Source organism: Vulpes vulpes, chromosome 4 (assembly GCF_048418805.1).
Source record: "Vulpes vulpes isolate BD-2025 chromosome 4, VulVul3, whole genome shotgun sequence".
Classification (NCBI taxonomy): Eukaryota; Metazoa; Chordata; class Mammalia; order Carnivora; family Canidae; genus Vulpes; species Vulpes vulpes.
This window is the reverse complement of record NC_132783.1, coordinates 101,830,156-101,845,249: the sequence shown is the minus strand read 5'-3', so window position 1 is coordinate 101,845,249 and position 15,094 is coordinate 101,830,156. Positions and strand designations below refer to the sequence as shown.

The 15,094-nt window shown below is 50.3% G+C and overlaps 1 protein-coding gene across 1 annotated transcript in view; it reads right to left on the bottom strand.

Annotated features, from left to right (window-relative positions):
* SLIT3 (slit guidance ligand 3) overlaps window positions 1-15,094 on the bottom strand; it is a 589,227-nt gene that overhangs the window by 61,805 nt on the left and 512,328 nt on the right. Inside the window, exons 17-20 of the mRNA XM_026009601.2 lie at window positions 10,867-11,010; window positions 9,974-10,117; window positions 6,728-6,891; window positions 5,522-5,654 (exon numbers count right to left, since the gene is read on the bottom strand). Of these exons, the coding sequence (XP_025865386.2) occupies window positions 5,522-5,654; window positions 6,728-6,891; window positions 9,974-10,117; window positions 10,867-11,010 (585 nt within the window). The remainder of the gene's footprint in view (window positions 1-5,521; window positions 5,655-6,727; window positions 6,892-9,973; window positions 10,118-10,866; window positions 11,011-15,094) is intronic.

The following is a 15,094-nucleotide window of genomic DNA, read 5'->3' as shown; positions in this document are numbered from 1 at the left end:
GAGATGCCTAATTTCCTGACTAGCCTTCTTACTGTCTTTCTCCCCCATTCTAACTTTCTGACATCAGGGGTCTTATCTGTCACATTGCTGCTGCCTCCCAGCTCCTGTGACATTACCTGGCATGATAAACTCGGTGAACACCTGACTGAGTGATGAGGGCTTCTCTCAGCTTGTGGCCTGTGCCCCGGTCTCCCTCAGTCCCTCCCACAGATGGCCATGACTGCCCGATAGCCTAGAAGTGTCCTCTACTGAAGCCATCTGCTGAGGGCTTCTCTGGGCCAAGGCTTGCGCCAGGACTCTGAAGTGCTGCTGTGCCCAGAGCCAGCTGCCCTCCAGCTGGCTGCAGGCAATTTCTATCCCTCTCCCCAGGCCAGAGAAAGGCAAGAATATAGTCAGTGCTGGGCAGTTGCCCTCTAAAGTGCTCTGGAGAGCCTGCCCAGCGGGGGTGGGGGGGAGGTGGCAAGTATGCAAAGAAAGCAGCAGCTGGCATTGCTAGAGAAGGTGCAGCTGTCAGGATGGACCCAGCCAGAACCACAGACAGGTACCTATAGCATCTTGGCAGGGGTGCTGGGTTTGCCTTCTCCCTGCTTAAAATGCAGGTGGCAGGTTCCAAAGAGACACATGACTGTCTACTGCAAATCACCAACGAGCCAGGCCACCGGGCAGAGCACACAGTGACCCAGACCTCTGCCAAATGAAGGGAGTAACTGAGTGGCTAAGGGATGGGCCCTGGGGTCAGATGGGCCTGGGCTCGAGGCAATGCTCTGCTGCTTCTTGGCAGTGTGATCTTAAGAAATCATTCAACCTTCTCGAGCCTCAGTTATCTCATCTGCAAAATGGGAGTAACAATACCTGCCTTGTAGGATTAAATGAGGTCACATATGAAAAACAACCACAGCATCTGGCACAGTAAATGCTCTATGAGTGCTGGCTGTGGTGGGTCACACCCGGACAGGATATCTTCCCTTGCTTTCCTAAAGCCCGGGTTGGGGGGTGGTGGTGGTGCGCAGAACTGCCTGGACTCCTCCCTATCCCAGAGCACATGCTGTCCATGCCACTCCTCTGCTTGTCGCTTACTGCATTGCCCTGCTCCTTCTCGGGCATGGCCCTCTGTCGCCCAAAATTTGAGCTGCTTGCTGTACCCCAGGCCACCATCTTCTGACCCCCACTCCAAGCCCAACTAGTGCCAGGCCAGGTCCTACCCTCTCCCCCAAGCAGTGCATTCTTCTCATCACCTCCTGCCAAAGAAATCAGTCTCAGAGAGCTGTGTCTCAGCCTGTGTCCTGGTGGTTAAGTCCCAAACCCTTTTAAGCCTCCCATCACTGCCATGTATGTGTGCACACCGTCAGCATGCTTCCCAAGATGTGCTCAGACTCCACAGTCCAGTAGAAATCCCCTTTTCCAACAGTGGTGCCTGGGGGAGATATGTCATCCTTCTCTTCTCCTCTCCTTGGGATGTTTGTGGTGGGACAACAAATCTATGCTCACAGTCCTCACACCAAGGTCAGTTCTCAAATTTCCTGGATATTAACCAGGAGTGGACTGTAGGGGATGGGGGTGGGTGTTGTTTGCTGGCACTAGATTCTCATTCTCCTCTCTGCTGCTCAGGAAGATGTGGACTTACAGTGTTTGTTTCCAGAATCAGGAAGGTCTGGTGTTAATAAACACTGCCTTAAATGCAAGCAAATAGATTTTTAGGTTTAAGTACTTCCGGAATGGCAAGCGTGAGTCTACAAGGCTCATGGCAGGGCAATAACAGAACTCTTCTGAAGCTGAATAGGCCCAACCTGTGCAGATTGTATTTGCGTCAAGTACCTTGGGCGCTGAGATGTCTACTTCTGCTCTGCTTTCAGCAAGCTTTTGTAGGCTTGCTTCTAAATCAGGACTTTAGTGCTGACTTCTAGCGGGTGTCTCTGTATCATTTGCTTGCTAGTGTGTAATTACCTGAGTGGTTCTTAAAGTGTTGTCCATGGGCCACTGGGGCTCCTCTAGGTTTTTTCAGGGCTCTGTGAGACTGAAACTACTTTTCTGAAAAAATTAAAACATTGTTTTCCATTTGCACTGTGTGGGGAAAATTGCTGGCACCTCTCTATGAATCAAGGCTGTGGCACCACATGGTATCAGTGGTCACTATATTCTTCCCTCCTTAAGTACATGTAGGGAAAAAAAAAAGCCAGTTTCACTTGAGAATGCCCTCCAGGAAGCAGTGAAAAGTTATTAATTGCATTAAGTATCAACCCTTGAACACATATCTTTTTAATATTCGGCGTGGAAAAATGGGAAGCATGCATAAAGCATTTCTGCTTTGGTGGTTTGGAGAAAAAGCTCCAGCATCACTGAGTTACAAGCTAAACTAGCTGTTTTTTAAAATTTTCTCCCATAAAACACCATTTTTACTTAAAAGAATGACTAGCAAAAGGTTATTCCGGGATAGGTATCGGTAGACATTTTCTCACAAATAAATACAGTAAGCCTGTCACTTTCCATGGAAATCTACTAATAGTACTTACTGGATAAAATTCAAGCTTGCTACCAAGTGAAAATTAAAATTTTAGAAAACTCTTAACTGCTACGTTGAGCAGTTTCCCTTTACTGAGAGACTTTTCTGATGAGATCCTGGTGATGTTACTGGTTATGACATTTTTGATACCATGTCATGTAGCGTGCCAATGTCCAGACGATCTATATAACCCAGCGAACCAATATTTTCCAAATGACCAGTGCACACTGTTACAAGATCATTCATGGAAGAAAGTTCCATTCAAAGCACAAGATAGACCAGTGGGTTGTAACATAAAAGAAAGTCCGTGGATACAGTTTTGGGTCCCATGCAACAACTAGCCTTTACGAAACTACCACTTCATGGTTATGGTGTATTATCGAAGAAGAATATCCACAATTATTTGGAAGGGCTATTAAAATTCTCCTCTCTTTTCCAACGATTTGTCTATGTGAAGCCAGATTTCCTTCTTGTACTTGACCCAAAACATTGTATCACAACAGAGGGAATGCAGAAGTGGATATGAAAATCTGGTTCCCTTCTACTACATTTGTACAAATGTCACTCTTCTTAATTAAACTTCTTTTGGTTTGTTTTTCATAGAAGTATGCTTTTTATATGAACATGTAATGAGTAAATTATTGTTCTAAATGGATTAATAAACATATATTTAAAAAAATTTCTCGTTAATAGTTTCCAATATGGTAAATATTGGTAGATATAAGCACATAAACAAAAGTAGAGTCCTCATTGCTTTTGAAAAACCTAAAGGGGTCACCCTGAGACCCCCAAATTTAAGAATTTCTGGGGTAGGGGATAAGAACATGGGATTTGGGGTCAGACCAAACTGCCCTCTGATCCTGAGTTACTGCTTACTGGAGATGAGGCCTGGGGAGTGACTCTTAGTTGTCAGCACTGAGAGAGAGATGGGGCCTGCACGCTGTCCTCAGGGACTGCTTGAACCAGCAAGAGAGAGCCTTGCTGGCTTATGCCTGCAGTAGGCTCCCACACCCTGCCCTTTGGAGAAATGCTATGAACTTTGGTTGTATTTCTTTTTTTCTTTTTTTTTTTCCCCTTCTCAGTGAATTAAACTTAATTTTGTTTTGTATGTTGGCAGCAATGCCTGAGACCACTAATGATGCCTGAGGGAGCTGGAAAGCCAGCACTGGATCCAAACAATGAATCTGGTCCTTGAATGGAGGCCTCCAAGCCATTGCTGTCTGGGGCTGTCGGCTTTCACTTTCTCTTGCATCAATTTCCCTGTCTCTCCCCATCGCTGAACCCCTCCCCAGATACTCCACTCCTCCCCTCCCTCCAGGACATGGTCTGGGCTCAGAGGTGAGGGCTGCCATCCTTGGTGTGCTTTGGAAACCAGTCTGGCCAAGAGAAGCGTCATCATTTCTAAAGCAGGAAGTCAGGTCTCCCCAAGCTCTTAAATTGACTTTATAATTACAGCCAATTATCTTTGTTATTTCAATCTCTATTTCATGAGCTTTGGGGAAATGCATCCACGGGCCTGTTTTACTGGCATTTCCTCCTCTTTGGCACATGTCACCTGGCACTCAGTTGGTCCAGGAGGGAGGCGAGGACGTGGGTCATTTCTGTAGTCCCCACCCCAGGGTAGTGCCAGCCGAGGGAGAGGCGCAGGCCCCACTGCGCTGTGTGGCATTGCTCATGCAGGCCTCCGCAGCACAGCCGCAGCCCAAATACAGGGCTGTGGTGGACTTTAGCGACACTCAAGCCCTTCCCTGGGATGGGCAGCCCTGGTTACAGTGTCGGGAGATGCCGGAAGCCACAACACACACCCAGGGATGGACCTGCTATTCTAAGACGGTGTCATACTCGGGTTCCTGCCCTGTAGGCAGAGCCGGGCAGAGAGACACTCCCTGCTGGAGTCTCCGTCAATTCCGTTGCTTGTGTCTGAGGGCAGGGTGCACACTCAGCAGTCCCAGAGGACGGGGAGGGAGTGCTGGGGTCTGGGGAGGCGGTGTGAGCTTGAGATGTGGGTGGGGAGAGGCATGTGAGCCTGTCTTCCCCTCAGGCGCCCTGGGTCCCCTCACACCCCCAGCCCCCAGCCGGCCCTGCCGGTCACAACCTGCAGCAACTGCCATGGGGCGTGTGGGGTGCCCTTCCTCCTTCCCTGCTCACTAGCTGCCTCTTACCCTTCGGGCTGCATCTCCGCAGAGAAGCTTTCTCTGACTTCCACACCCAAGGGCAGGCTCTCTGCTTTCAGGGGGTGTCACAGCGACCTTGTGCTCTCTTTTGTAGCACTTTCATGGTTGTCACCTCCCACGTGCTGCTGAGATGATGCAGACACGTCTCCCTTCCCCAGTGAACCGCAGGCCTCACATGGGTGGGGGACACAGCTGGCCTACTCACCGAGTCTCCCCAGTGTGAGCAGAGGAACCTGACGCACCAGGCACTCAACGGACAAGTGCTGAGCGAATGAATGAATGAACGGCAGCATGAGCATGGCTTGTGCTGGGTTGTGCCACCTGGCCACGGCTGCAGGGCTCCGGTACACCCAAGAGGCCTCCCTGCCCGTGGACTGGCTGAGCTTTCCAGGGGGGCAGAAATACCATTTTCTCCACAACACTAAGAGCACTTCAGGAAGGGAATGCTATCTCTTTTGTGTCAGTGAGAGCTTCTGGGGCAGGGGCAACCCTGAGGAATTAGTGTCGGGATGGCCGGGGACTCAAGAAGGCAGAGTACAGCGCTGGAGGCTTAGGGGGATCTAGAAAACAAGACAGTAACCCTCCCACTTGTATTCCAGTGGGCCGGGTAGTGTCGCCTGCCAGGCAGGGAGGCCCTGGGGAGGAGCTCTTCTTGTTCCCACGTCCAGGCTGCTGCCCGACGCCTTGGCCGAGGTGCTGCTGCCATGGCGCTGGGGTCCACTCAAGGAAGGGCACCCCGGGCAGTCGTGCCGGAGACACTAGAGACACTAGAGACACTAGAGACAAAGGGGGTGGACGCTGGTGGTGGTGGCATTAAGGGTGTTTGGTAGAGGGTGGAAGTACTCACAGTTCAGTCACGTCCTTGGGAATGCCTTTGGGGAGGGTGTGCAGCCCCCTGTTGCTGCACCGCACCACCGTCTCCAGGCAGGTGCACTGCTCGGGGCAGCGAGGGCCCAGCTGGCAGCTACTCTCGTCGTTGCCTGTGAAGAGCCCCAGAGTGAGCAAGGAGGGAGACTAACTTCTCTGGGGGGGAGGGGGCAGGTGAGCGAGGCCTGGTGCCAGGGAGTAAGCCATCTTCAGGAAAGGGAGGCCCTCCACTTTGAGCCAGAATGAGAAGTAAGGAGCCTGCTGGTTTCCTCCGTGGTTAGAGGGGAAAGAATGTGTGCCTGGATTGGGGAAGAGAGCCATCCCTCTTTTACCATGTTCAATAGAAAATGAAGACTTAAAAAACTTGGTTAACCAGAGTATCACACAGGAAAGAGGCTACCATGAATGGAATCAGGAATAAGCCAGACTGACTGAAGGAGTGGTCTGGGGTTGGAGGAGAGCCCTGTCTGTTCCCTTCTTCTTTTTCTTCCCTTCCTCCACCCTTCCACTAACCCCATCCCTCTGGGGTGATAAACGTGTCCCCAGCCCCCATTATACCTTAACCTCAGTTAATTTACAAACCAGTTAACCATAGGTGATAGTCAAAGTTGTGCTGGCTTGAATTTAGGCATATATGCCCTTGAGAATCCTGACACTCAAAGCCTTGGACCTCCAGGTATTTATAACCCCGCAGTCAGTGACAGAAATTTTCCAGGAGCTTGTCTTGAAGTTTGTTTTTCAGGATCCACTGAACCTCATGACACAGAGAGGAAAACTGAGGGCCAGGCCTCCCATGCACAGTTGTGTAGGTTGTGTACTGCATAAGGGTGCTTTACCCTCTAATGGCCACCAGTCTCACTGTGGATATGATAGATTAGGATATTTAGTACAATAGTATTCTCATAGCCATAAAGTGTCTTGTCTTAAAAATCAGTATATTATGACACATTTTTGATAGAAGTAAAATGTTTTTAGAAAGAGGCTCCTTTTCTTAATTTGCATGAGGGAGCCATATGGCTAGCAGCAGACCTGCAGAGCCCTTCAGAGCCACAGCTGCATGCCAGAGATGGAATAGTGTCAGATCTGAGGGGATCCTGACCGTCAGCTACCTGCTGTACCTCTCCTCTCTTGTATCTTTCTCCCCTTCCCAGGTACTGCCCCTCTGCCCCGCCCCCAGCCTCCTCACCTTCACAGGTAAAGTCCTGGATGGCCACATCCTGGATGGGGATCTCCTTGAGGAAGAATGGCTTTTGGCACCGGGGGTTCCCGCTCACGATCCGCCTCTTCCTCAACCACTTGCCGAGCCAGGCCAGGTGGCAGTTGCAGTTGAAAGGGTTGGACAGGAGGTTTCTGGGAGGAAAGAAGGGCCCTCTCTGAGTGGTTAGCACCTCGCCCTCTACTGTGGAAGCTGGCCAGGGGATCCAGGGCTGCAACTCTCCAGGGAGGCCTGCTCGGGGTTCCGGGGAAGGAAGGAGGAGGTCTGGGAAAGGAAATGCAGACTCTCTTCTAGAATTCAGAGGCAGTCTTTGTGACGGTCTCATTCGGGACCTCTGCGGACAGACGTGACCATGGTCTCCTGCCACACCCTCCCTGCTTCCCTGAGCTCCAGCTGTGCACTGTCTTCAATCCTTCAGCAGGCTTCTCTTAGACTCAGCGCCTCCACACACACTGGTTCCCTGCCTGGCACGACTCTCTCTACTGCCCGCCTGGCTGCCTCCTCCTCTTCCTTCAGTCCTGGCTCAGACGGCCACACCCCTAAAGAGCAATGAGGAGTTCCTGCCTGTCCCCATCTTCTCCCTCGTCCCCTCATGTCCTGCCCAGCACCCACAGAGCCTGTACTGACCGCAGAATGCTTGCCTCCCCCTTTAGACTCAGCTGCCCCAGGGTGGGCATCAGACCTGTCTGTCTGTCCCGTGTCTCCAGGGTCCTGCATGGCATCAACACTGCCACTTTGTATACATCTAGGGAACGCAGTGACTGGACTGGTGGCCTGATGAGGGGAGAGAAGCTGTCAGTCTGTGAGTGTTGCCTACAGGGCTGGCACCAGGCTCAGCACCTCATAAAGCCGTTCTCCTGTTCCAATTGGTCACAACAGCCCAAGGAAGGAGGTAACATTCTCATCTCACACAGGATGAAAGTAAAGCTGAGGGTAGTTACAACCAATAAGAGGCCAGACATCCCTGAGTGGCTGTGGCAACGACAGGACAATTAGGAGCCTGGGAATCAGACATCCCAGGTTTGATCCTGATGCTGACATTTAGCAGCTGTGCCAAGTCAGGCAGGTTTCTTCTCATGTCAAAGTGGGTTCCCCTAATGCTTTGTGACTCCATCTCTCTTGGCATCTTTTATGTCTGGATTGTCAGTGTGGAGGCTACACCGGCGGGGTGAAAAGTTAGCTAAAATAAACCAACCTGCTAGGCTAGCTTCTAACCCACTACCCCCGTCTTGCTGTCACTCATCCATTCAATTCATTCATTTATTCACCAGTTATATAACGGGCATTTATTCAGTGCCAGGCACAGACACATGCATTGAGACATAGCAGTGCACAGAATAGCTGCACATCCCCGTCCTTCTGGAACTTACATTCCAGCTGACGGGAGGCAGACAATATGTAATCAACAACACAATCAATATTAGGAAATGGTCAGTGCTAGAGAAACGGTTAGGAGAGCTGGACTGTTGAGCTGGGGTGATGGCACAGGCGCAGAGTGGGGTGAGGCAACCCACACTTGAGCAAAGAATGGAAGGAGGGGAGGGAGGCCGGGGAAAGGCTGTTCCACGCACTGGGAGTGGGTCTAGGGTGTGGGGGGATGGCCCAGGGTGGGGTTAGGAGGGACCGGATGGTGTGGACCCTTTAGGACATCTAGAATTTGGCTTTTTTTTTTTTTTTTTTGCCCAGTGAAGCAGTTATATGGGAACGTGACAATGGGCAGCAATAGGAGATATAGCCAAAAGCCTTTCTCTTCTGTCTTCCAAAGAATCATTGGGGAAGAAAAGAGAGAAGAGTGGACCACCAAAAAAAAAAAAAAAAAAGGACCAGCAATTAAGGTTGATAGAGCCACATAGAAATGCTATGTGCAACCATAAGCGTTAAGTACTTTCTATGTCTCAGGCCACTGCTGTGCATTTTACAAATATTAACAGATTCGATCCTTATAACAATCCTGTGAGATGCAATATACAGAAAGAACAATTGAAACACAGGGAGAGGGCAGCCTGGGTGGCTCAGCAGCTTAGCGCTGCCTTCAGCCCAGGGCATGATCCTAGAGACCCTGGATTGAGTCCCACATCAGGCTCCCTGCATGGAGCCTGCTTCTCCCTCTGCCTCTCTCTCTCTCTCTCTGTGTGTCTCTCATAAATAAATAAATAAAATCTTTAAAAAAAAAAACACAAAGAAACACCGCGAGATGAAGTAGCTTTTCTAAGGTCACACAGCTAATAAGACATAAGCCAGCATTTGAACCCAGGAAATTTGATCTAGAGCCCATCACTTTACTATTCTAAACAACCTCCTTTACCAATACAGTGAATTACCTGGGCAGGAGCCATTTAGGGGATCCCTGGGTGGCGCAGCGGTTTGGCGCCTGCCTTTGGCCCAGGGCGCGATCCTGGAGACCCGGGATCGAATCCCACATCAGGCTCCCGGTGCATGGAGCCTGCTTCTCCCTCTGCCTGTGTCTCTGCCTCTCTCTCTCTCTCTCTCTCTCTCTCTCTCTCTGTGACTATCATAAATAAATAAAAGTTAAAAAAAAATTATTTAAAAAAAAAAAAAGGAGCCATTTAGGTGTCCAGAAGAATTAGAAGATTCTAATTCTGGTTCTGATGCACATTTAAGTGGCCAGTGACATCATTTAAAAATCCCCTGTCATATCATGTCACTGCCCTGCTTAAAACCTTCAGTGGCTTCCTGACATGCTTTGGATGAAGACCCAAATAGTCCATGGCAGGTCTGTAGCCTGGCCATGACCTCCCTTCTGCCTTGTCATATACCTCACCCTCCTTTATTCTGTGTTCTGACCATGTTAGACTCTGCTCAGTCTCACAATCTGCTCTGCAACAACCCACCACAGGGCCTCTGCACATGCTCTTCCAATAGAAGGAAATGCACTTCCTACTTTCTTGAACAAGCTAACTCCCACTCATCTTCTAGAACACAGCTCCAGTGTTCCTTGACAAAGCCTTTGTCAGGTTTTCATGTCACTGTGGACCCCCTTCTGTGGCAATTCGCTACGCTGTGAACTCCAAGAAGAAGGGGCCGTGTCTGTGATCCTTGGCACCTAGACGGTGCCTGGCACGTGGAGGGAGCCCAACAAATGGTTGCTGACAGATGGGGAGATGACCTTGGCCAAACATAGTAGGGAGCTGCCAGGGGAGAGGTCTGCAGGACAGGAGCCCCGAGTCAGTATGCAGTGGGGCCAGGAAGACTTACATGGTAGACAGGGAGACAAGTGTGGTGAAGGCTCCAGGGGTGATGGTGGTGATACGGTTGTCGTAGAGGGACAGCAACCTCACCGAACTCAGGCCAGCAAACGTGTCATTGCTCACACAGGTGATCAGGTTACTCCTCAGCATCCTGCAAGGAGAGAGGTGGGGATGAGGGAGCACAGGTATTATCTTCTGCCCACCACAGAGCTGCAGGGTGTGCGTGGGTGTGTACATGGGTGCGTGCATGTAGGTGGGATGCTTCTGCCAACTCCAAGCCGAGACCATTGCATTGCTGAGGTTTGTTGTGTGATAACAGGGTGTGTGGGTCCCCATGGTGGCTACCCGTCAATATACATGCACATTCTTGTCTGCACACTTTACGTACAGTGAAAGCAGGTGCCATGAGTGTCTATGTATACGCATGCATGTTGTATGGTGGTTAGTGTATGCATGTCTATTTCTGGGAGGAGAAAAAATCAAGATGTAGCTGTGGGTCATCAGCCTCTGTGTGTGCACTGTGTGTACATGCTTGTGTGTGTACATGCTTACCTGCATGCTGCCTGTGTGTGCGTGTGGTTCTCGTGTATATGTGGATATGTCTAAGTGGGTAAGTGTGTGTGCCTCTCTCAGCACATTTCCAGCATGAATCCATCTACGTGTACACCTTAGGGCAAGCATCTTCCAGTTGTGTGTGTGCTGGGGGTGTTGAGCACACTAAGTTCTCTCCCATCAAGGTCTGGGAAGTGTTTAGTGCCTCTCTGGCTCGAGGAAAGAAGGGACTCAGCAGTTTGGGACAGGATCCAGGCCTGGAGCTGGCTGCCAGCCTTTGTAATCCCCGCCTGATGCCCCTACCCTCCCATCTCCTTCCAGACCTTGGCTTGGGCTCCAGGAACTCACAAGGTCTTGAGGCTGCTGAGGCCCCGAAACATGCGCCCATGCACCGTTTCTAGCTGGTTCCCGGTCAGCATCAGCTCCTGCACGCTGGCCGCTCCATCAAAGGCACCTTCTCTCACCTCCTTGATCTTATTGTTACTCAGGTTTCTAGAAGGAAGAGATAGAGTGGGTCCCTGGATGCAGGGAGGGAGTCACTAGTCCTGCAGCTGGTCTCAAGCACCCCTGGACCAAGGACTGGGTGGTGGGGCTCCCTGATATTTGGTCTTCAGGACCTGTGGCCCCACACGGGTAGGGCTACTGTGTGAAACGGGCCGAGTGGAGCCTGAAGTCTTTTCAGGGTATTCCTTTTTTTCTAAGCCCAGGGTATGAGCACATTTAAAATGGTGATTCTCAAACTGATTTTCTCCCTTCAGCAGAAACTCTTGCCAAGCAGTGCTGCTCAAGGGGAAGGCAGGAGAAAAATCTAAAACGTGCCCCCTCTGTGGGGGTGGGACACTTGTAGAGCTTCCAGCTCTATGGCTGAGATGCTTGATAGCAATGGGCACTTGCTAGTTAGTACTTTCTGAGCACTTATTATGAATTAGGTTCCATGTAAGGGGTTTGGTTCACAGAATCACATCGAAGCAGTAAAACAATGCCTATCAGAGGAGTACCACGTGTATTATCACGGTCTCATTTTATATGTGAGGTGACTGAGGTCCAGAGAATTTGAGGAACTCACCCAGAGTCACATAGTTGAGAGAACCAGGATTGAGGCTTGCTTTCTGGTGCATAAAAAGTCCTCCAGTGAGGAGCCTCTTTCCTAAGGGAATGTTCCTTTGGTGGTGTGGATACACACACCCTTCCAGTACTGCTTTGCATAATTCTGGGCTTGGGATATTGTATTTTCGTGCATTGGGCTTGGTCCTACCAAGCCTTGGGGCCATCCTTTCTGATTCTGCCCAAACTCTGAGAAGGCCTTTCCTTCTGATGCCTGGTCACCACACGCCAGTCCCCACAAGAGATCCTGCAGGGTCATTGGTGTTGCGAGCCGCCCCCCACCCAGGGCTCTCCTTGGTGGGGGGTCTCCATGGACCACCCAGTCAGGCTTGAAATGCATCCCAGGTGGCATGGTTGGAGTCGAAAGTGACGGTGTTTACACCAACTGGGGGAAGAATCCAGTCTCCTGAACAAAGAGCCTGTTGGTGCCTGGCACAGGGAATGGTGTTTTCTATGAACAGCGAAATCTGCAGGTGTAGAGGGAGCCTGCTGACCCTCTAAGCACACTGAAGTTGCTAGGACTGTGGCCCATTGTACTGCTGGGAATAAGAGGGCAGAGCTCCAGGTCCTGGAGCAGCACACTGAGCCCCTCATACTTCTGCTTCTCTCACAGACTCGCCTCGCACAGTTCTGGGCTGACCCACGGCAACCCCAGGCGGTGAAGCTTCCCTCATTAACTGGCTTGGAGCAAGTGATGGAACTGGGCACCCAGGGGCTTGATGCCAGCTTGCTGCCTTCTTCCCAGGTAGGGACGGGGCCTGTAAGGCATGGCAGTGGCCACGCCTGTGGGCAGGTGCCTCATCTGCTCTCTCAGCGCTCCTGTCATAGTCCTGCTCTCTTCCCCCTTCTGTCCTGTCAAGGACAGCATCCTGCAGTACTCCTCAGCATCCTTCCTGCAAGGTCTGAGAGAGTTGGGAGACTCTCTAACTGGATTTCTGCCCCCCACTCTTGCCTGGCTCTCCTTAAACTCAGCCTTTTTTTAAAAAAAAAAAATAAATCCTGGTAGTCCTGGTCTGGGATACCCAGGAGTGAAGGTAATGCACAGGGAGACTGCAAATTACCCCCAAATCAGACATGGGAGGAGAGATAAAGGCTCTCCCAGTAGCCATAACTCATATGAATGCCGGAGGAGCAGGATTTTGCTCCAGAGAGTTAGGCTCCTTGGAGAATTAAAGTACATAGGATGGGCAATGAAGATGAGTTAAAGCAGCCACAAAATGGGGAGGGCTCCCATTTCCTGACATCTGTTTCTTTAAATGAGCAAAATTAACATCACATTACTGTAAGGTTTGTGAATTGGATTTCCTCAGGCTGGGAGAATGGAAAACACAAGGAGAGCAAAAAAGGAGGGGATAGAATTTTCCAGAAGACCAGGCTGTGGCTGTCTCTTCATTCATCAAAGCACAGCTCAAAACAACAGGCAGCCTGGGGCAAGCACTCCACACACAAATCAAGGGCATCGGGGTTTGTAGGAACTCTGTCTTACTCTCAGAGCGCTATCTTCCTGAAGATGCTCCAGAGCCCAGGAACCCAAAAATGTGAAATCAGGACCATTCAGGAAGCCTTTCTCCACTTCTGCCTCTACAGACTCACCTGAAGGAATATGGCCCCATCCTGGCTTTGACTCTGATGAGGATGGGATCTTACACTTGAAAGGACCCAGCCTTGGAAATTCCCACGCGGGCTCGGGGGTAGTTCGGAGGGTTGAACCCAGCGTGTGGGCCCGCTGCCTCTGCTTGCTGCTGGCTGTACTTGTCAGACCCTGTTCTCATCTTCCTAAGAAACACTGAGGCCCCTGCAGGCTGGGGATTTGTCTGGCTACCCCATGGAAAACCTGTCTGACGAGGTGATCCTGGGCCTCTTCTAACCGGTGGTTTGTAAGACAGCCCATGCACGCTGGCGAGGGGGAGGTGTCTACAATCCCATTTAAAGCCCAGTCCCAGATGAAAGTGTAGTGGGGAGAGAGCTAGGTAGATTATTTTAAAGAAACTGAGGATACTGAGTCATAACGGAACAAGCACTCTGGGATACTGTCAAGTCAGGGAGGTCCTGTCCACTCTTTTTATGAACCTCTCCCTCCCCAAGGTGGAAATTCTATTTCAAGCTGGGGTTGCAAGCTCAGATGTCCACAGGGTCCAGGCTGGTGACTTAATGCTGGAAGCAAGTCCAGGGGGGATAGCACAGTGCATTAAGCCCAGTGACCAGAAAAGCACATGCTCTATTTAAGAGGGCAGCTGCTCCTCACTTGAACTTCACTGAAGCCATTTGGCCCCATTTTGCCAGATCTTTTGATTTTCCAAAAGATGCCAGAAATCTAGTATTGTTTTTTATTCCTGTGAACACTCCTGATTTTTAAAAGTGGGCAACTAATTCTTACTAAAAACACAACTACTGCCAACAAATTCACCAGTGTTTACCTGATTTTGGCTAGAGGGCTCCTAGGTTTTATTTTATTTTTTTAAATGTTTTATCTATTTATTCATGAGAGACACACAGAAAGAGAGGCAGAGACAGAGGCAGAGGGAGAAGCAGGCTCCACGCGGGGAGCCCAATGTGGGACTTGATCCCGGGGCCCCAGGATCACGCGCTGGGCTGAAGGTGGCGCTAAACCGCTGAGCCACCCAGGGATGCCCGGGCTCCTAGGTTTTAGCTGTGGCTGAGATTCTCCTTCTCTATAGACCAGTTCTTATACTGAAGGAGAATCTCAGCCACAGCTAAAACCTAGGAGCCCAGGCATCCCTGGGTGGCTCAGCGGTTTAGCGCCACCTGATGAATGGATAAAGAAGCTGTGGTCTATGTATACAATGGAATATTCCTCAGCCATTAGAAGCGACAAATACCCACCATTTGCTTCAACGTGGATGGAACTGGAGGGTATTATGCTGAGTGCAGTAAGTCAATCGGAGAAGGACAAACAGTGTATGTTCTCATTCATTTGGGGAATATAAATGATAGTGAATGGGGAATAGAAGGGAAGGGAGAAGAAATGGGTGGGAGGTATCAGAAAGGGAGACAGAACATAAAGACTCCTAACTCTGGGAAACGAACTAGGGGTGATGGAAGGGGAGGAGGGCGGGGGGTGGGGGTGAATGGGTGACGGGCACTGAGGGGGGCACTTGACGGGATGAGCACGGGGTGTTATTCTGTATGTTGGCACATTGAACACCAATAAAAAATAAATTTATTATTAAAAAGATAAAAAAAAAAAAAAGAACTGGTCTAGAAAGTCTGTCCAAGAGAGGCCAAGACCACAGTCTGAATGTGACATCATTTGAAAAGTTGCCTGGAGTTACCACAGTAACTAATAACCGTTTTGGGTAATGGCTTATACATGTTGGGGGGTAGGGGCATCCCTTAGCACATAGGACACTCTTGGAGATCTCATTATTCCAACAGGACAAGTAAAGGTTCAGCAAAGTTTAAACACCTGGCTTTATGCTTACCCTCCTGGGCCTCTGTGCCTGGTCAGGGT